The 21,898-nt window shown below is 47.3% G+C and overlaps 1 protein-coding gene across 3 annotated transcripts in view; it reads left to right on the top strand.

Annotated features, from left to right (window-relative positions):
* DNAH10 (dynein axonemal heavy chain 10) overlaps positions 1-21,898 on the top strand; it is a 137,748-nt gene that overhangs the window by 89,328 nt on the left and 26,522 nt on the right. For all 3 annotated transcript variants that reach the window (XM_087423421.1, XM_087423423.1, XM_087423422.1), the window contains 12 exons: positions 253-398; positions 2,662-2,814; positions 3,813-4,073; positions 5,434-5,606; positions 6,660-6,753; positions 7,052-7,219; positions 7,767-7,955; positions 12,312-12,483; positions 15,356-15,559; positions 16,227-16,307; positions 18,069-18,266; positions 18,806-18,967. In XM_087423421.1, coding sequence (XP_087279547.1) covers positions 253-398; positions 2,662-2,814; positions 3,813-4,073; positions 5,434-5,606; positions 6,660-6,753; positions 7,052-7,219; positions 7,767-7,955; positions 12,312-12,483; positions 15,356-15,559; positions 16,227-16,307; positions 18,069-18,266; positions 18,806-18,967 — 2,001 coding nt within the window. The remainder of the gene's footprint in view (positions 1-252; positions 399-2,661; positions 2,815-3,812; positions 4,074-5,433; positions 5,607-6,659; positions 6,754-7,051; positions 7,220-7,766; positions 7,956-12,311; positions 12,484-15,355; positions 15,560-16,226; positions 16,308-18,068; positions 18,267-18,805; positions 18,968-21,898) is intronic.

Consider the following 21,898-nt stretch of genomic DNA (forward strand, 5'->3'; position numbering starts at 1 on the left):
AGACTAGACCCTTTTTAAACTGCACCCTTTTTATGGTATGGAAGTTATGCCTGCATAAAGCTATTAAAAATAATGGTTGGGGTAGTGAGTTTCCCCCAAGAAGCTTTTACCCATATATACGTTTTCAAAGTCACGTCTGAAGTTTTTGCTGACGCTTTTTATGGGATGTGTGGGATTCTGTGAAACTCCAAGTTGCTAAATGCTCACCCTTTGGCCTTTCCGTGATCCTCCCATTCTTAATATATTCTTCAGTTCATACAGTGGATACAACCCGCATTACCTGGATGCTGGACCAAATGGTTAAGATTAAGCAACCTGTTATTTTGGTTGGTGAATCTGGCACCTCTAAGACAGCCACTACCCAGAACTTCCTCAAAAGTCTGAATGAAGACACCAATGTAAGTCTTTACTTGTATCCATTATCTGTTGCTGTGTAGCAAATTACCCCAACACATAGCAACTCGGTACAGCAAACACTTCCCGTCTCTCAGTTTCTGTGGTCAGGAGCCTGAGAGTGGCTTAGCTGGGTGATTCTAGCTCAGGCTCTCTCATGTGATTGCAGTCAAGTGGTTGGCCAGGCTGTAGTCATCTGAAGGCTCAAGTGTGGCTGGAGGACCCTCTTCCAAGATGGCAGCCTCAGCTCCCCACCGTGTGGACCTCTCCAGGGGCTGCTGAGTGTCCTCTTGACATGGCAGCTGGTTCCTCCAGAGTGAATGTCCAAGCAGGTGCTCCAATGCCTTTGATGACCTGGGCTTGGAAATCACACACCATCACTTGTGCCATATTCTATGGGTCACACAGAAACTGCCCTGAGAGAGTGTGGGAGGGGGCTGCACAGGGTGTGAATACCTGGAATTGAGGATGTGTGTGGGTCATCTTAGAGGCTGTCTGCCACATTATTCATCATTTTGTGGTTTCAAAAACTTTTAAGGTTTTTCCTTTCCTTCCTCTGGCCATGTGTCAAATGTGGGAGGGTCTGATGCGTGGGGGGCGCTGAGCTAGCCGGGTGGCACAGGGTAAATGACAGAGAACAAGGCTATTAAGGTCTGCTGTTGAGGGATTGGCAGTCAGTGGGGGAGACAAACACGAACATGAGTCATGAACCGCGGTACTGCAGAATGCACCAGGGCGCCCCGAGACGTTAAGGGGGCTGTCATTCTGTCTGTGCTCAGAGTTGTCCTGCATGGGCCCACCTGCTTGTCATTTCAACTCTCCTGGCTTCAAACAACTTTTACTTAACGTTTTATAACTGAGGAAAGACTATCTCTCCAAGAAGCTGGCTGTGATCTTCATGCTCTCCAGCTGTTGTATACTTGTTCCACATCTACTTGCCAACTCAGTTCTGTGTTAATGCCTGCTCATCGTTTAAGTTTCCAATCCTGCTGTGGCCTCTGGAATCTCAGAGGGGAGATGAGTTTTCCCCACTTTCCCCACCGACTCTCTCACTGAGGCTTGTGCCTCTTCCATTCCCAGTGGTGCAGGTAGCAAAAGGGCTCCAGGAAACCAGTGGCCCTCTGGGGCGGGGAGTGGTTATTGGGCTTTGGGTGTCATCAGGGATGTGGGCAGGACTGGGACGGACTGCCGTGAATGGTCAGGCTCACTACCGGTGCATGCAAACATGGTGTGCGTAGCCTTAAGGGGGTCATTCTGGGGGGGGGACACGAGGATGTTTACAGCCAGCGGGACCTACAGGTGTGTGGAGTCAGGTAAAGGGAGGCCACGTACAGAAGCCGCCTCCACGACGCCTCGCCACCGGGAGTCAGCAGCTCTTGCTTGTCACGTCTCGGCCCAGCAGGGCCCATCTGAACACACTCCCTATAACGAGATGCACCTTCAACTTCCAGACGTTCGGCTCGTGTGCACCTGCACACACGGGCACCTCACTCGGAGGGTGTTATCTAAGACACCCGAAATCTTGCTGAAACTACCCCGGGCCTGCTGAGTCGGAAACTCTGAGGATGGGGCCCACCGAGCTGTGTGGCACAAGCCCTCCGGGTAATCTGAGGTATAATTACGTGTGAGGAGCACTGACGGATGAACTCTCACCCGTGGCTCTAAGAAGCACAGAGAGAGACCCTGCGTACAGAGGCACGAGGACGTGCCCCTACATAGGGATCCAGGGTCTCCCTCACCTTGCTCTCAGCAGTTAGTTCCAGAGACTGAGCCAGTGGTGCTCGTGTTCTCTTTGGCCTGTTTAGCAAGATGCACCAGCCATGATAGTAGCTGAATTTGAATATCGCTTTGTCATATTGAAGACACGTTTGTATTTTGCCTCTCAGATGATACAATCAATCTAGGAAGTAGTCCAAACAGATGTTATTAATACTACCTTACAGATGAGAAAAACGAGGCTCTGAAAAGTTAAATGACTTTTTGGAAATCACCCAGCTAGAACTGTGCGGAACCAAGACCCCCCAGTCCACATGTCCCTGAGGCCCACACGCAGCGACTCGTTAATGCCTCGTATTGCCTGCCAAAAGAGAAGGGGAAGTCTTGCTTTAGCACTTAAAAAAGAATGAAGTACAGACCCACGTTGGGTTATAAGAAAAGTTAGTTCAGATCTCAATGAATTCGCAAAGTAGATGGTAGCTTACGGTCAAATGTTTACTGCTGATCCTATGAAGAGAAGACCAAATTTTGAATTGTCTCTTTCTGTTCCAGATTGTGTTAATGGTCAATTTCTCCTCCCGCACCACGTCCATGGATATCCAAAGAAATTTAGAAGCAAATGTGGAAAAACGAACCAAAGACACTTATGGCCCGCCCATGGGAAAACGGCTCCTGGTGCTCATGGATGACATGAACATGCCAAAGGTAGTGCAGGGTGTAAGGAGCGGGAGGGGGCGGGCAGGGCGGTGTGTTTGTGCTTGTGTTGTGTGTGTGTGCATGGAGTGAGTGTGAGAACAGCGGTCTTTATTCTCCACAATGCCTGCAGGGTGCAGGTTATGGGGGCCAGCTTAGGAGACAACGTGACTGGAGCGCTCTTTTGGTACCGAGGGACTTTTTCCTTCCTGATTGTGTTCCGTTCCTTAGAGTTAAGCAGACGGCAGGCAGCCCCTGAACTATGTTCAGCATGTGTTTGAGTATGTGGTTTCCAAATGAGCTATACTTTAGATAATAATACTGTTCTCAGCCCCATATACGTGGGAAGCGTAAGGCGGACACTTCCCAAGAACTGCTCTGGATTTAGCAAAGAAGGGGAACTTTAGCATGCACGATGAGTGTGTTTCTGGGGCCAGAGCCTGAGAGGTGCAAAGTTTTCTTTGTACTGGAATTTAAGTTTATATCATTTCTGAAGAACCTGTTTTTTGCCCTGGAAATCTATCTTCCAGATGGACTATGTGCAAAGCCAGAATCCATCCATCCATCCATCCATCCATCCATCCACCCACCCACCCACCCATCCATCCCCACTCATCCATACATTCATGCATCTGTTCATCCATCCATGCATCCATGTATCCATGCTCCATGCATCCATCTATCCATCCACACCCTCATTTATCCATCCATCCAAGTAACATATATTTATTGAGCACCTCCCGTGGTCTGGTGCTGCGCAGTGATGAGCAGAACATGTGTGGTCCCTGCCGTCTTGGAGTTTACAGTCTAGTGGGGGAGACAGATTAAAAAATAATAATTACAAATGAATATGTAATTGCAAACTTTGAGAAGCCCTAGGAACTAAAACCAGAGTGCTCTGAGAGAGTAAGTGGGGAGACAGGATTGAGTTTAGTTGCTCAACAAAGACACTGCTGAGTTCTGCTTTATGAAAATACTGTTCTCTCTCCTTACAAAAAAAAAACCTCGAGGTGGATGAATATGGCACACAGCAGCCAATTGCCTTGCTGAAACTGCTCCTGGAGAAAGGCTACTTATATGACCGTGGGAAGGAGCTCAACTGTAAAAGCATCCGAGACCTCGGCTTTATTGCTGCGATGGGAAAAGCTGGAGGAGGCCGCAACGAAGTCGACCCGAGATTTATTTCGCTATTCAACGTCTTCAATGTACCATTTCCTTCAGAGGAGTCTTTGCATTTAATTTATTCCTCCATCCTGAAAGGCCATACCTCGGTAACTCGATTTTAATTAGCAGTCTAAACTGGAGGGCCTTGTGTTGGGTAGAAATGAATGTGGGGCCGACTTATGCATCAGGCACAGCAGGCACACGGCCTACCGCCCACGATGCTTTTAGGAGTCCACGAAAACTTTTTAACTTCTTTCAAAACTAGAATAAAAACATGGATATAATCCAGCTTGAACTATATTCATCTTTATACCAATGCAGTCATAAAATATAAAATAATATATTTTTATGGAGGAAGGGCCCAGCAGGCAGAAGTGCCTTGGGTCTGTGGAAGTCACGATGTGGCCCTGAGTTGTAAGAGCCATGTCGAGTTACAGCAGTGAATCAGCTAGGGGGCTTGGGTTCTGGAGTCAGGCCCCATTCTGTTCCCTGGCCAAGTCCCTCGAGCTCTCCTAGGCCATATTCTCATCCAGAACAGAGAGATAATGATGGTACCCACCTCGCTGGGTTTGGGGAGAGTAAAGGGAAACAAATGCATGTGAAGTGTGTGGCACAGTGTCCAGCACGTAGCAGATACTCATTAGATACTAGTTACTGCTGTTGTTATGATTTACTTGGCCCCCGCAAATGAAACCCATTCATTTAAATAACGACCTTCTGATCCTGGCTTTTCCCTCCTAAAGTGGGGTTTGCACACTCAGACCTCAGGGGCCAGGCGGGAAAGGTAAAGGTGTGGAATGGTCAGGCGTGGCAGTAGGAACTGGGGGCCCCTGGCATGTTCACGCTCTTCCTGAAGGCATTCGCTTTCAAAACTGTGAGGTCTGCGCTGGTCAAATAAAACCAAAACTAAGGGCTGGCTTGCAGCTTTGGCTTCACATCATGTTGACTTGTCAGTTAATGTGAAAATCTAGGGAAACAAAAGGAGATCAGAGGATGAGTTTCTCTGGTCTTTTTTTTTTTTTTTTTTTTTCTTCTCTTAAAAAATTATGGTAAAATTCACATAAGATTAGTTATTTTAACCATTTTAAAGTATACACTTCAGTAGCATTTAGTACTTTCACAATGTTGTACAACCATCAGTGCTATCTAGTTCCAGAGCATGTTCATCACCCCAAAAGCAGTCACTCCATCCTGTCCTCCAGCCCCTGGCAACCACTAATCTGCATTCTGTCTCTGTGGATTTTCCTATTCTGGACATTTCATATCAATGGAATCAGACAACATATGGTCTTCTGTGTCTGGCTTCTTTCACTCATCATAGTGTTTTCAAGCTTCATCCATGTGGTAGCAGGCATCAATACTTCATTCCTTTACATGGCTGAATAATATTCCATTATCTGGATAGATCACAATTTGCTTATCCATTCATCCATTGATAAACACTTGGGGGGTCTTTTCATTTTTTAGGTGTTTCATGAAAGCATTGTGGCTGTGAGTGACAAGTTGACATTCTGCACGTTGGCCCTTTACAAAAACATTGTGCAGGACCTGCCTCCCACCCCGTCTAAGTTCCATTACATCTTTAACCTTCGAGATCTCTCAAGGGTTTTTCATGGTCTTGTCCTCACTAACCCGGAGCGGTGAGTTTGTTTCATCTCACTAAAACGTGCCCCCTAGCAATGATGGTTTTCCTTATTCTTTTAAGACAGGATTTATCAATGAATTCGATGAGTCAATGTATCAATTAATTACCCAATGTATTTTTGTTTTTGTTAAATGAAGAAAAGAGGTAAATGCTTGGTTAAGGCCTGATGCCTTGTAAGCCCTTGAGTGGAAGACAGGTGGAACCAAGAGAGGGAGACGTGTGGATGTGCGGACAGGTGTATTTAACCCCCGGGTGGGACCACTTTGCTGACCTCTGGTTCTCAGTTCTAAAGTAGGAATTTGCCCATGTGGAGCCTTTTGCTCATGCAACTGAATTGTTTCCAGTTGCCAGTTGGTTATATTATGTGTGTCTTGGGGAGAAGTAAGCACAGAGGACAGAAGGGATTCAAGTCTGGCTATAGAAATTTTCTCATTAAAACTAGACTTATTTATGTATTTACATTAATGTATACTTTAATCTATGTAAATTTGCCAGCAGAGTCCAATTTTGTGGATTCACATTGTGAAACCACAAAATATTGAAAAATGAATTCAGGACTTTCCATGTACCCAAACTTACTCTTGGGTGCCCCAAAGGGTTCAGAATGGCAGTTCAGGAGAGGGCAGCTCTGGGTATTTAGGGTGGAGTCGAGGGCTCCTTGCTAGAAACAGAGAAAGTTCCTGAACTGGGGCCAGATGGAGCTGGTTCTTAGAAAAAGGAGCTGCCAGTGGCCCTGATGCTGACTTTAAATTCATATATTCCAGCAAGTAAGAGTAGTGTCAGGGACTCATTTTATGTCTCTTATGTCATTGATGGATAATGTACTTTGTCTTCCTTGCAGTAGGATAAGTTATAGATGATGACTTTGGGGTCTTCACACTTAATTTGTTAGCTTCCATTAGATTTCATTGACGTGAGCTGGGGGGAAGAGAGGACAATGGAAATGTCGTCCTTTTCCACACCCTGTGTATCCATCTGGAAATAGTAACATGCAGCCCGCTCTTCTCTAGATGACTTTGTGGCTGATTTTGTCCCTTCCGTCCTGTAGCTTCCAGACGGTGACCCAGATGGTGAGAGTCTGGAGGAATGAGTGTCTGAGGGTCTTCCACGACCGATTAATCAGTGAAACAGACAAGCATCTGGTCAGTACCTCGAAATGCACCAGCAAATGCAGAACTCTAGCCACGAAATTCTTCTCTGGGTGGAAAAAAAGCATTAAAAAACCCCCAATGTATTTTTTTATGTAGCATATTGCAGAAAAATAGACACTAACAATAAAAGTCAACAGGTAATGGAGGGTGGATTATTAAGTACCTTGCAGCAATTGGGAAAAAAAATTGAAAGCAAATTACTTCAGATAATCCCAGCGTATGCTCTTTGACAAGCTTTAGCGCGCACGTGTTGTTGAGTGTGGGTCCTTAAGTGGTCTTGTTTTAAAAGGCGCAGGAGCACATAGGGAACTTGATTACGGAACATTTTAACGATGCCGTGGAGGCGGCAATGAGGGATCCCATCTTGTTTGGAGACTTCCGGATGGCTCTGCACGAAGAGGAAACGCGCATTTATGAAGACATCCAGGATTACGAGGCAGCCAAGGCTTTGTTCCAGGTGTGGACGGGGCTCCCCTTCTCCGTGGGCTCCCTTCTCCTGGGAGTACTTCTCGGGGGAGCCAAGCATTGTGTGGGTGCCCAGGAGGTGGTACTGGGAGGAATACCCGTGCCTCTGTCTCCAGGTTTGGAACGTGGGCTTGGGTCCCGTCCAGGGGTTCCCACAGCAGCAGTGCATGGAAACGACACACAGACCCCTGGGCCCACCCCTCTGACATTCCCTTCATCTCACCCATGGAGGCTTCCAGGGTTCTGATGCACCGCCAGGTTTGGGAACCACTCATCTGACTCCCTAATATTCATTTTCATCTTAATTCACAAGTGGAGCCTTATAATCAGCTTTGGCTCAATGCTGGCCAGTCACAAACCAGCAGATCGAAATCTTGATTGTGAAACCTGGATTAATCCCGTAAACCCAAATGATTTAATTATTTCAGCTACTGTAGACGTTCAGAAAAATCTCTGCTCTGTTCTTAATCCCTCCTGGACAAAAGGAGAGAGTCTGTCTCTTAAAACCCAGTGATCCTTTTAAATTTTCTTAAATTCAGGAAATTCTCGAGGAGTATAATGAAAGCAACACCAAAATGCACTTGGTTCTCTTCGATGATGCTCTGGAGCACCTAACCCGCGTGCACCGCATCATTCGCATGGACCGCGGCCACGCCCTGCTGGTCGGAGTCGGGGGCTCTGGGAAGCAGTCTCTGGCCAGGCTGGCTGCCTTCACAGCCGGCTGTGAGGTGAGTCGATCTCCCCTCCCAGAAATGTTTGATATGCCAATTTCTGCAGTTGGTAGTTCATGCAAATATTGGGACTATCTATAACAGATCATAACATGATGTTCCCATAGAGTATAAAATGGTTTTTTTTGTGTGTGTGTGTCGATAATTATCTTAACTGACTATCTGAAGCGTCTAACTATTGTATTGGAATACATTGGAATGGAGAATATGTCAAATCAAGTTGGAAAGTCAGATATGAGCAAATCCTGTGATTTGTGACGTGCACTGGTGTAGAGGAGGGCTTGGCCCACACCTCCATGGACCAGGGTTCAGGGTGGGCAATTTGCTGGCTGCTGTATCTGCACAACAGTTATGGACCGTTCTTAGAATCTTTTTTTTTAAAGAACAGGTTTATTGAGATCTAATTCACAGACCATACAATTCACCCATTTAAAATGTACAATTCAACGCTTTTTGGTATTTCACAGATATGTGCAATCATCACCACAGTCTGTTTTAGAACATTTTCATCACTCCCAAAAGAAATCCCATACCCTTTATTTATTACCCCCCTAATTAACTGCCCCCCCAATCCTAAGAAATCACTAATCTACTGTCTGTCTCTGTCGACTTTCCTATTCTGGATTTTCATATGAATACGTAGAATCATAGAGTATGTGGTCTTTTGTGATGGTTTCTATCACTAGCATAATGTTTTCAAGCTTCATCCATGTATCAGTACTTTGTTCCTTTTTATGGATGAATCACATTCCATTGTATGGATGGACCACATTTGTTTATTCATCTGTTGACGGACATTTGGGTGGTTTCCACCTTTTGGCTCTTATGAATAATGCTGCTATGAACGTTCATTTGCAAGTTTCTGTGTCAACATATGTCTTCATTTCTCTTGAGTATACACCTAGGAGTGGAATTACTAGGTCAGATGGTAATTCTAGGTTTAATCATTTCAGAACTGCCAGATTGTTTTCCAAGGTGGCTAGACCACTTTACATTCCCACCAGCACTGTATGCGGGGTCCTATCTCTCCACACCATTCTTAGAGTCTTATAGATAGCTCCCGCAGGGCCCACAGGTGGTTCGCTTGCAGGGTTTTCTCCAAGTGGAGATGGGCACATGCACTCAGACTTAATTCTGAAGAGGAGTCATCTCTCTTTAGTCTCCCTTCTTTAGTTCTCTGGTATTTGATTCCATTCATCACTAGAGTCTTCCATTATACTCAATGTCTCTGTTTTTGCGAAAACTGGCCCCGAGGGCCTCGATCCTTCGGTTGCCTCTCCCGATACATGTGCCTGCTCTTGGGTGCAGAACAAGGGCTTTATCAGCCTCATTCATTCCCGGGCACTCAGCTACCCCCCATGCCTGCCTCGGATCCCTTGACCAGTCAGCCTTTGGAGGGGATACTTCTTGTTGGGTTTTCCTAATCCTTTCACTAGCAAGGAAAAGGTGTTCTTTTGCACAAACTGTCCTGTTTGTCTTCTTCATGTCTTCTGGGATCAGAGTGCACTCAACATCACCATCATCGTCACATAGTAATCACTATTGTTATAGGTTCACTGGCCTTTCTCTACGTAAATGTGATTCAACCTCATTGAAATAATTTGGAAAATGCAAAGACATCTAAAGAAAATAAGGATCATCTCTCATCTCATCGCCTAAAGATTACCACTGTTGTTACTAGTAACATGTTGGTGTACATTCTTCCAGAATTTTCTCCATGAATATACAAATATATTTACTTCTTGCCAGCAATGGGTTAATATTATATATAACTTCTGTAATCTGTTTTCCCCACCTAACTGTATACCGTTGACATCTTTTCAAGTCAGTAAATACATATTTGCGTAGTCCTTTGAAACCCTGCACAGCACTCCACTGTCCGGGGATGCCGCACGTAAGCCCTCTCCATTGTGGGACATTTAGCCTCTTCCTTGCTTAGTTATTATAAACAGTGCTGTGATGAGCATCCTTACCCATTTGTCTTTGCACATCCATCCATTTTTCCCATAGGATAATTTTCTCTAGAAATTAGAAAATTGGTGGGTTAAAGGGTATATACTTTTAAAGACTTTTGATACATGGCACCAGATTTCACATTAGAAAGTTTGGATCTAAATTCACGGTGGAGTTTGCCTCCTTAAATGGGAGTAGAAAGGGTCTGGAGATGGAGGACAAGGGGAAAGGCAAAGGACTTTTAATTTTATCCGTAACTTTGTTAAAAATAGATTTGAAGCAAATATGACAAAGCTTTTTTTAGCAAATGTTAAATATGGGTGGTGGGTACAGGGGCATTATGTTATTCATTATACTTAGTTTATTTTTTTAGATATCTTAACAACCAGTCACTCCCACAACAAAGGATTATACTGATTTATGCCACTGGCATTGTCCATTTCCCCCATTCTTGCCAACACTGGATATTGTCATTCTGATATTTGCTAATATTATAGGTGAAAAATATTGTAGTTTAGATGACCATCTATTTCTTCAATTAATAGTGAAGTTTGAGTATCTTTTTATCTATTGATTGAACATTTGTCTCTTTCCTTTTATGAGTTACCTCTTTATATGCTTATTGATTTGTGAGAACTCTGTATACAGGAGCAATCATGGCTAATTCAATGAATCTAGCTTGCAGTATTTAACAAATATTGACCTTTTGTTTAAAGTATTTCTAAAAAAATGAAGAACTAATTTGGTTGATTTACCTTTCAAATCGGATGAAATATGTAATCAAATCATCCATTATTAAAATGTAATTGTTTTACAATTGTTGTCTACATTTTTCTGTAGGATAAGATGTTACCTTCCGGGCAAGTTGATTTTTTCTGTTGATTAGTCCCGGTAAATCTGATGCATTTTCCTCTGAGGTAGTGGTCGTGCCTCCTGGCCTGGAGGAGCGGCAGAGAGGATGTCCGGGGGACAGAGGAGGAGGAGGAGGATGTGCTGGGCTGTCACTGTGTCCTGGGAAGTGGAGGGGCGGTTGGGTAGTGGGGTCAGAGGGAGCCATTCACACCAAGGGGTGCCAGGAACTGTTGAGGGGAAGGTCCACTCAGGGAGGACGAGCAGGGTCTACAGGAGTCAGATGGGCTGGAGACCAAATTACGTTTGGCTGAAGGGCATCCATGTTGCCTTGAGTTTGTGTGTGACTGTGTGTGAGTATGAAAGTTTCCGTTAGTGTGTGAAAGTGTGTGTGAGTGTGAAGGTGTGTGGGTATGAACATGGGTGAGTGTGCAAGTGCATGGGCAGAAGTACATGTGAGTGTGTATGTGAGTGCATGTGAGTGTGAAAGTTCATAGGACTGTGTGGGTGTGAAAGTATGTGAGATTGACTATGAGTGTGAAAGTGTGTGAGTGTGACCATGAATGTGACAGTGTGTTGAGTGATTGTGTGAATGTTTGAGAGTGTGTGAGTGACTGTGAGTGTGAATGTGTGCGGGTATGAATGTATGTGAGTTACCCTGCAAGAGTGAGTATGAAAGTGAGTGTGAGTGACTGTGTGAGTATAAAGTGTATCAGGTGGCTGTGAGTGTGTGTGTGAGTATATGGGAGTGTGAAAGAAGGAGTACATGACTCTGTGTGTGTGTGTGAGTAGGGGTTGAGGGGAGGAAGGGAACAAGGGCTCTTTAAGTTAGGACAAATCTGAGCTGTTTAACACCGATGGTTGGGGGCTGGCTGCAGTTAAACTTTTATTTGAGCCAAGGGAAATGCTTGACTAGAAAAGACATGACTTAAATTTATGTCCTTGTTTACACTGATGTCTATTTCATGCGTAATGGGATTTTTTAGTTTAAGAATTTAAAATGGCTTCTCGTTCAGTTTCTTTACGCACCTTCCCAAAATTTATCTAATTTCTGATAAACTCACAGCTGTGACTGTGCACACACGAACGTGCGCTCGTGTGTGCGTTGTTTTCCTTCTCCTTTGTAGCTTGGCGCATCCGCTTCCTTCCCCACTTCCCATTTCTTGCCTTCCCTCCCTCGCTGGGACTCAAATGACTCATTTAACGACAGAGGGTGTCCTTTCCCTGCCCTGTTTTTGTTTTCTTTCTGCGACACTCACATAATCCCATCCTGAGAGACCTGTGCTCCCTGCACACTCTCTCACCCTCCCACACGTGTGTGTGTGCACACACTGTCATGGTTTGTTTGACAAGAAAGGGGTGTTATAGTTTTCTGCATCCCGCATTTCTCACTCAGCAGTGTCTGGTGAAAATGGCCCAGGTCATCCGGTCTTGCTGTTGCTCGTCCCTCTTAGACGGCTGCCCAGTCTGACGGGCTCCCCCTCCACAGTCGGCTTGTAACCCTGCCTGGGGCCGGCGGTCTCACGGGAACGCTGTGCTCCGTGTCGGCAGGTGTTTGAGATCCTCCTGAGCCGAGGCTACTCAGAGAACAATTTCCGAGAAGACCTGAAGAGCCTTTATCTGAAGCTTGGCATTGAGAACAAAATGATGATCTTCCTGTTCACGGATGCCCACGTGGCTGAGGAGGGCTTCCTGGAGCTCATCAACAACATGCTAACCTCAGGTACTGTGCAGGCTGCTCGCACGGGGGCTGTGCTGGCTCTCTGCTGCTCAGCCTCCAGCGGAGGCCGGCTCATGTAAGTGTTTCGTTTTTTAAGCATTTACTGCCTACAGAGGAGGTCATTATTCAGGCTGTCACAGGTGGGTAGGAGCCAGCCAGGTGAGCTGTGCTGGCAGGAGCACGACAGGTGGAGGGTCCAGTGTGTACCGAAGAGCCCACAGGGGGAGGGGCCCACATGGCAGGAGGGATACACAACCAGGTGGAGGGGCCATACAGAGCAGGGCCTTGTGGGTCATTTAAAAGAGATTAGATTTTATTCTATGTCCAGTGATATGATCTAGATTTATGTTTGTAAATATCCCTCTGGCTGCCCTTGGGGGCTAGATCAGAGGAGGAGGAGAGCAGGAGAGGGCGGCCACTTTGGACCCACCGCCGAGGTGCAGGTGAGAGATGACAGCGTCATGGATGAGGGTAGGGCAGTGAGGATGGAGAGAAGTGGGTGGATTCATGAGATGTATGGAGGTGGAGCCAACAGGACTCAGATGGCTCGGATGAGGGCGAGTGAGGAAGAGAGTGTCAGGTGGGCTCCCAGCGTCTGGCTTGAGCGAGTGATGGGTGGTTCCATTTACTAAGATGGGGAAGACCAGGCTGGGGCTTGTGCCATTCAGGGCATGTGGGGTCTGCTACACTTACGAGAAATCCAAATGGGATGTCAATAGTGTGTTAGTTTGCTAGGACTGCGGTAACAAAGTACTACAAAATGGGAGGCCTATAACAACCAAAATCTGTCATCTTACAGTTCTGAGGCCCGCAGCCCGAGATCACGGTGTTGGCAGGGTTGTCCTTCTGGGAGTTCTGAGAGAGAGTCTGTTCCATGCTTCTCTCCTGGTGGCTTGCTGCCCATCTTTGACATTCCTTGGCTTATAGATGCATCAACCCCATCTCTGCCTTCACGTTCTCCTTGTGTTCTCCGTGTGTGTCTGTCTCTGTGTCCAAATTTCCCCTTTTTATAAGGACACCAGTCATATTGGATTAGGGCCCACCCTAATGACCTCATTTTAACTTGATTACCGCTGTAAAGACCCTACTTCCAAGTGAGGCCACACTCTGAGGTATTGGGGGGCTTCCACATACCTTTTTGGGGGAACATAATTCAACGCATAACAGATAGGCAGTTGGATACAAGAGTCTGGTTCTCAGAATAGGGGCCTAGGGTGGAGATGTCAACTTCAGAGTCACTGACCTGTGGTTGGTAAAATCTTGGGGATGGATGGACTCATCTGGGGGGAGAGTGTGAGAAACGAAGCGAGTGCAGGACTGAATTTAGGGAGAAGAGGAGAACAAGCCAGAGACTGAGAAGGTAGGAGGAGAACCAGGGGTGAGCTCCTCTCTGTCTCCTGCAGTCTACACGGCTGTGATTTATAGCAGCAAAAGGACACGAAACACAATCAGCAAAGAGAACAGGCGCGTGGGGTGAAGTCTGGGGGGAACCAGGCACATGCTTCCAGAACCTTCTCCCAGAGGAGTCACACAGGACACGCTAAATTCCTCCAGCCAATGGGTTGTGACAATACGTGTGAACCGTCATGTACCAGGGAAGCCCAGTAGAGACTCAGTGCCCAGCGTGTTTATTGTGGGCTGGTCACATCAGCACCCTCTGCCTGGCATATACCAAATTCCAGATTTCCAGAAGGAAAGCAGGTGTTCAGCATAAACTGAAAAAAATTTATCATCTCACAGTTCTGTAGGCCAGAAGTCTGAGATCAAAGTGTCGATGGTAGGAACCCTCCCGAAATCTAAGTTTCCAGATGCCGGCCAAGGGCCAGCCCTGTAAGCAGGCCTTTGTAAGGAGCGCAGCCCCAGGCCTGTTGTGTTAATGCTCTTCTGCAGGGGAACCCATCAGATATTTAATAAAAATCTATTGCATTAATTTGAAATGGTATGGATAGAATAAAAAAAAAAGTCCAGCTAGCCAGAATCTGGCTGCTTCCTTGTCCTGATGGGGCTCTCGTCTGCTCTTCTCCATGTATTAGTTATTCCACAGTTCTCATGAGCCCTGGACATTGGAGCGTGTCGACTCCTAACTTCTCCCATGTTTAGTAATGCTTCTTCTTTGTCTCTGAGGCCTGGCCCTTCCCTGGTGTTACCTTTACCATCCGTCTAAGCCAGACCCTCTTCGTGTCTGACCTTCACTTTTCACAGACATCCCTGTGTGATCTTCCTGCTTCCTTAAATGCCACTCTCTGTACCTGTCGCTTGTTCCCTTTCTCCAAGGCCTTTGATGCTCTGGGTCTCAGTGCACTGACCCCTCCTACTTCTGCAGCCAGGGCCCCTCTCTCTCCTTATTGTCCAGTGCACTCTTTGCATCCTGCCTCTGCATCTTGCCCATGCTGTTCTTCCTGCCTGGCCCACTCTCTGTCTCCCTCTCTTTATCATCAGGGGCAGGGTCATTCTTTGTTGTGGGGCTGCCCTGGGCATTATACCATGTTTAGCAGCATCCCTGGCCTCTACGCACTAGCTTCCATTAGCAACACCCCCACCCCACAAGTTGGGACAACCAAAAATGTCTCCAGACACTGCCAAATGTCTCTTGGGAGCAAAATTGTCCCCAGCTGAGGACCCCTGCTTTGATGCTCACGATAACTCTCCCAGGTAAGCAGGCGACATTTCTTATTCCCCTTTCACAGCTGAGGAGATTGAGGCTCAGAGGGATTTTCACATGGCCAGTGAGGCTGGGCTCTCAGAGTTGGGACCCAACCCTGCTCTTTGGACTCGGCATGCAGTGCTCTTCCCGTGACACTGCGCTTCTGTCACTGCGGCGCCTGGAGAGAGAACACCCCTGAGACCTAAACACCCGAGTGTCTTTGTTTTCTAGGAATCGTGCCCGCGCTTTTCCCAGAAGAGGAAAAGGAGTCGATCCTCAGTCAGATTGGACAAGAAGCTTTGAAGCAAGGGACGGGCCCAGCCAAGGAGTCCATGTGGCAGTACTTCGTGAACAAGAGTGCAAATAACCTGCACATCGTCCTGGGCATGTCGCCGGTGGGGGACACCCTGAGGACCTGGTGCAGAAATTTCCCAGGTGCCCTGGAGCTGAGCCCGCAAATCCTTTCCCCCTTCAGCAGGGTGTGCGCCCTGGGGAGGGGTGCACGTCTTGAGGTTCCACCAGCAAAGTGAAACACGACACGGTCATTCGGTTCAAATTCGGGTGCTGCAGGGTAGGACGAGCCCCCCTCGGCCCCTCACACTTGCCAACAGGCTCTCGTGTTGCCTGCGGGAGGGTGATGTCCTTCTGACCCGAGGAAGTGCTCCCGGGCCCAGGTGCAGGGCCTGTATTGAGTGCAGCGTTGCGCTCGGCTCTCCTCCATTTGGGAAAATTCTGCCAGCCTCACGGAAGGTGCGGGACCTGCCACTAGAACAGAGGTTCTCCACTGGTGATTTCACCCCCAGGGGACGATGGAGACATTTTTGGTTGTCACAAACTGGATGGAGGGAGTATACTACTGGCATCTAGTGGGTAGAGTCCAGTGGTGCTGCTAAGCAGCCTACAACGCACAGACAGCCCCACAACAGAGGATTATCGGCCCAAATCTCGGTAGTGCTGGGGTTGAGAAACCCCCTTTTGATGAATTATTCTTGGACACGTCCTGCTCATTCACCAGTTTGTTGGGTACTGAAGATGATTTCAATGTTCGTGAGTGTCTCGGGGTTGCAGAGGGATCATCTTTTCATCTCTCTTGCTTTTCCAGGTCTAGTAAATAACACTGGTATCGACTGGTTCATGCCCTGGCCTCCCCAAGCCCTGCATGCAGTTGCTAAGTCATTTTTAGGTAAGTGACAGCCAATACAGGGACCACATTAATGGTATACCAAAGCAATTTGTTATCACTTTTCTGACTTTGAATTTTGGTCCAGTAGATTCCTTCACTGTTAACCCCCATGGCCACACATGGTTTGTTAGTTTACTAGTGTGTTTTTGGTTTATATTGTATTTTAGTCCAAAGGGATTTCAGGGGACTTACAAGGACAATTTAGGATAAAAATTGATTAGGTATCATCTAAAGCAGGGGTCAGCAAACCATGGCCTGCAGGCCAAATTCGGCCCACTGCTTGTTTTGGTAAATAAAGTTTTATTGGAAGAGAGACGCACTCGTTAATGAACATACGGTCTAAGGCTACCTTTACGCTATAACCGCAAAGTTGAGTGATTGCAGCAGAGACTGTATGGCCCACACAGCCTAAATATTTACTATTTCATGGGGTATTAGCCATCTCCATGTGTTAGCACTAAGGTTTGCTTTCAATATTCAGTGGTTCAGTGTCATAAATAATGCCATGTGGAATTTGCTTAGAATTTTTTCCCAATTCCATCCCTGGAATTGGGATGACTGTACCCAAAAGTATGGATATTTGTGAGGCAAAGTTTTTCATGCATGCTGTAAAATTGGCCCATGGACTGTGGTTTGCTCACCCCCGGTGTAATTCAAGATTCAAATCTGTAATTCAAATCTGTAGAATCTAGGTGAATGGATACTTTTGTCAGTCTTTCCTTCCTTCACTTTAATTTGAGACATTCTCTGCTTTGAGGTAAAAGTATCTTGCAATCTGTGAGATAATCCGAGCGATGTGATTTTGGCACTGGGAGTGATCATCGATTCTTTCAACAGACACCCACCTTGTGTCCAATATGTGCTGGGAGCGGGGATACCGCGGGGACACTGGGTGACCTTCTTTCCTGAAATCTCAAGCCCCTCCCAACACAGTGTCTTGGTCGTTGGGAAACAGACCTACCAGGAGGGAGAAAGCAATGGCCTTCTGTGTTCTCAGAGAAACTGCCAGAGCATGGATGAGTACTGTGGTTCAGAGAAGCCACCGACAAGTGATAACTGCTCTTTTCCATTCTTTTTTTATTAAAACATTTTAATATTATTTTTTATTGTGGTAAAATATATATAATATAAAATTTGCCATTCTAACCATTTTTAAGTGTACAGTTAATGGCATTAATTACATTCACAATGTTGTGCAACCACCACCACCACCTTCCATCTCCAGAACTTTTTTCATCTTATAAAAAACAAACAAAAAAACTGAAACTCTGGACCCATTAAACACTAACTCCCCATCCCATATCCCCATCCTCATCCCCTGGTAGCCTGTAATCTCCTTGCTGTCTCTATGAATTTGCCTGTTCTAGAGATTTCATATGAGTTCAATCATACAACATTTGTCCTTTTGTGTCTGGCTTCTTTTACTTAGCATGTTTTCGAGGTTTATCCATGTTGTGACACGTGTCAGAATTTCCTTCCTCTTTAAGGCTGAATAATATTCTACCATATGGATGGACCACATTCTGATTATCCATCCATCTGTTGATGGACACTTGGGTCGTTTCCACTTTTGGACATTGTGAATAGTGCTGCTATGAACACTGGCCCACAAGAATCTGCTTGAGTCCACTTTTCACCTCTTTTGGGTGTGGGCCTAGGAGTGGAATTGTTGGGCCATAATCGGAATTCTATATTTAACTTTTTGAGGAACTGTTCTCTTCCTTTCTTTAAGACGTATCTTTTTCATTCCTTCCTCTTAAGGGAATAATCCACTGATCCCTGCAGAAAATACAGAAGATCTGGTAGAACACGTAGTTTTGGTCCACGAATCCGTGGGTGAATTCAGCAGACAATTTCTACAGAAACTGAGGCGCAGCAACTACGTAACTCCCAAGAATTACCTTGATTTCATTAACACGTATTCAAAATTACTGGATGAGAAAACTCAGTATAATGTAGGTAAGACTTGGGAATGGGATGGTTGACAGAAATTGTTATTACTTACGAGTAAGGATCCAAGCGCTGGTTTTGTCTTTAAGCAGATGTTTCTAAGCAAGATCAGGCATCCTCAGGATTGAACAGAGCAAAGCATGTCTGGATTTCGCATTTCAGAGTAATTCTTCTGTGTGGGCAGGGCCCTGGCATGCTCTTATTTTTTTTTTTTTCAGTGTTGGGTCACGCCCTTTTAGCTCTGAATTTTCATTGCTTTAAAGATATTGTTTATTGGCAACAATGTGCTCTATTAGAAAATGCTTTATGAAAATGCCCTGGCTCTGGCTGTTGGCCAAGCCAAGTGCTGTTTTCAGAAATCTATTCATTTTGGCTGATGCCGCCCCAATACAGCAGTGGAGGGACTGAAAGATGCTTGACATCTTATGAAAATGATGTTTTATTCGGTGAGCCCGAGTGGGACGAGTCGCAGAGAGGCCACTGGAAAGCTTGCCCTGGCGTGTTGGGCACAGCGCCCACAGATGGATACCTGTGCTCCCTCTTCTCAGCTCAGTGCAGGCGTCTGGAGGGGGGCCTGGACAGGCTGAAGGAGGCCACCGTTCAGCTTGACGAGCTGAACAGGAAGCTGGCCGAGCAGAAGATCGTGCTGGCGGAGAAGTCTGCTGCCTGCGAGGCTCTGCTGGAGGAGATCGCCACCAACACGGCCATAGGCGAGTGCGGGACCAGTGCTGGGGGTGGGGACTCCCAACAGGACAGGACTCCCCAGGGCACATCCCTGGGAAGCCACCTGTAGACCCTGAGAGTGGCATTTTGCCCCTCTGATTCCTACTTTTTTTCTGAGTTAGTGTCCAGCCGCCTTTCATCAGCACAGAGACCCTGCCCTATGCAGCACCCAGAGCTGGTAGCCTGTGGATTCGACGGGCTGTGGAAGAGTCTTCTCTTTACCACCCATGAGCTGGTCAGCTGAGTCGTTGGGGTCTAAATGATCTCAGCCTTAGCATCATTTCTTTGGGACTTGCTTGGTTCTCCGTGAAGCTGTTCCAGGTTCTTTCTCAGGCCCCTTCACCTGGTTTTCCTGGCCTAGCACGGTCCTCGTCCTGAAGGCCTCCTGCTCTCGAGGAATTGACCTCCTCACGAGTCCCTCCCCCAGGACATCTCCTCAGCTGTAGCTTCGCCCCTGACCTCTAACCCTGCTCTCTGTCTTTGGGCTGCTGTTTCTCTCAGCTCTCAGAATCCTGCGTTCCGATCTGCGTCCCCCCAGCTCATTCTGAGATTATTGCAGAAGCCACTCAGCCCTCTTGCCTCTGCTTATTCTGTTTCTAGTCCATATACGTGTTGCTTCTACGTATGATCTTGGTTCAGTTCCAGTCGCACTGTGTCAGGCCCTGTGCACAGGACCCATTTTTCATTACTCTGGTAACAGCACCCCAAGCGCTTTGGCAGCCTGCGTCTCCCCCACTCCCAGTCCACGCCACTGGGATGGGCTTATCCCAGCCTTGGCTGGATCACCTAGACGTCCTCCTGGAGTCCGCATTCTGAATCAGCCAACATAAGGACTGGAGATAATTAGAGTTCCCCTGTTCCTGCCAGCACTGTGCCAGCCCAGATCTCTGGAGCTGCCGCGATTTGTGTGTTTCAACATCTTCAATTTCCATGAGCTGCCCTGTCTCCTTCTAATACTCGCTCTATTTGCTTAGCTTGGTCAGTGTCGGTTTCTGTTGCTTTTGACCAAAGCAACTTAACTGACAGAGATGCCTTCCTGGTGATCTGTGGCAGCTCCCTTCTGCCTATTTTAATGCTGAATGCTCAGCCTGGCCCTGCAGGTCCCTGCCAGTCCTCCTGTGTCATCTCGCCTGCCTCGTTTCTCGTGACGCTGCGTCCCCTGCCCACAGCATCATTTCTTCACGCCCACGTGACTCCTGCAGTGACTCGTCCTTTTGCGTCCTCTGCTCCGCTCTTCCTGCTCATGTTTCTTCTTCCAGAACCCTGACCGAGTGCCTCTCTCCTGCATCGCTCCAGTTTGTTTTGATCCATCTTGTAAAAACTCTGCGTTCCCAGAGTTTCCACTGTGTGGATTTATATTGTTCTGAGACGCTGGCTGAGTTTGCATGCCCTGGATGTAAAACTAGACTGAAAATGTCTTGAAGGAAGCTGTTATTTCATGTTTTCCTCTGTCCGAGAACAGATAATTCCTGCATATCAGCTTCCTGTTAGGCACTGAGATGGAGCAGTGTGGGGGGGCCAGGAAATGAATGAGACTCAGCTTCTTTCTCAAAGAAGCTCACGAGCAAGAGACCCCTCCCTCAGTGCCCAGGCTGTAGTTTGTACTGAGGGTGACCTGTTTGCCACCCCCGTGATTAGCGCCTTTCTCACCTGTTGCTGTTCTTCCTTCCCATTGCCATCATCCTTGTCCAGAGTCCCCTTGCTCCCACTTGGAATTTTGCAGGTAATATCCAGATGATATTTGCCTCCAGGCTGCCTATCCCAATCAGGACCATTTTGGTTATAAATGCCAGAAATTGAACTCAAATGGCTTAAACTAAAAAGGAAATGCATTGAGTCCAGAGGTACTGGCTTCAGGCACAGCTGGATCTAGGCACTCCAGTGTGTGAGTGGGAATTATTTCTTTCCCTTCCTTGGCTCTGCTGTCTTCTGTTTGGGCTTGGGTCTCAGGCAGGGGATCTGTCCACTGGTTCCCACAAAGGTCCCAGAATTGGTTACAATTGTGAAGATTTGGGTCACATGCCCATCACTGAACCAATTCCTGTGGTCAAAGGGATGGGATACACTGACAAGCCAGGCAGAAGGGTGGGGCGCAGACAAAGCTCTCTGCCAAGAATGATGGAGAGGAGGGTCTCCAGAGGAACATTGGGGGATGGCCAGAAGACAGGGATGAATGCCAAGTGGGCATAGTCGATAGATGCCCACACACCGTCTGCTCCCCCGTCTGTCCTGTATGATGCCATGCCCAGCTTCCCAGAGCACTACTTGTCTGTCTGTCCCTGTGCTGCCCAGAAGTCTTCAGGGAGTGCCCCTCGGTGACATAAATGAGGGCAGCTCTCGGTGTCCCCACGCCTGCCTCCAGCCTGCTCTCCTACCTGGCTGCAAGAGCCCACCGTTTCGCTCCTGAGTACGACCAGCATTCCTGCACCTGGGCTCTGCGGGCCCACCCTGCTGGTTCCAGCCCGCACTGAACTCACCTGTCATTGTTCTAGCCGTCCATCCTTCCCGGTCCAGCTCCACTTCCACTTCCTCGGTGGTGCTTCCCCAGCAGCCCCTCTTCCTGGCTCCGACAGTCCAGTGGTTTCCGTTTTGCTTTTCGGTTCCGATGGTCTCACACTGTGCCCTGCTTCTCTCTCCCGATGCGTCTGTCCTCCTGCTGTGCCAGCAGGAAACTCTCCCGGGCCAGGACCCTTCCTCGCCTCAGGGCCCATACAGGCTTTGCATGCTGCTGACAGTCAGCACTTGCTTCTTGACGGTGAAGTTGAATCCTGAGAGAAAGCCGCTTCGGGGAGCTATTAGTGCAGTCAGCGTGTGTATTGATCACGCACCGTGTTCGTTTCCTGGGGCGGCCGTAATAAGGCGCCACGAGCAGGGGCGGCTTAAAACAACAGACATTCATTCTCTTACACTTCTGGAAG

This window comes from Ceratotherium simum, chromosome 35 (genome assembly GCF_057802395.1).
Source record: "Ceratotherium simum simum isolate JZ-2026a chromosome 35, ASM5780239v1, whole genome shotgun sequence".
Lineage (NCBI taxonomy): Eukaryota > Metazoa > Chordata > Mammalia > Perissodactyla > Rhinocerotidae > Ceratotherium > Ceratotherium simum.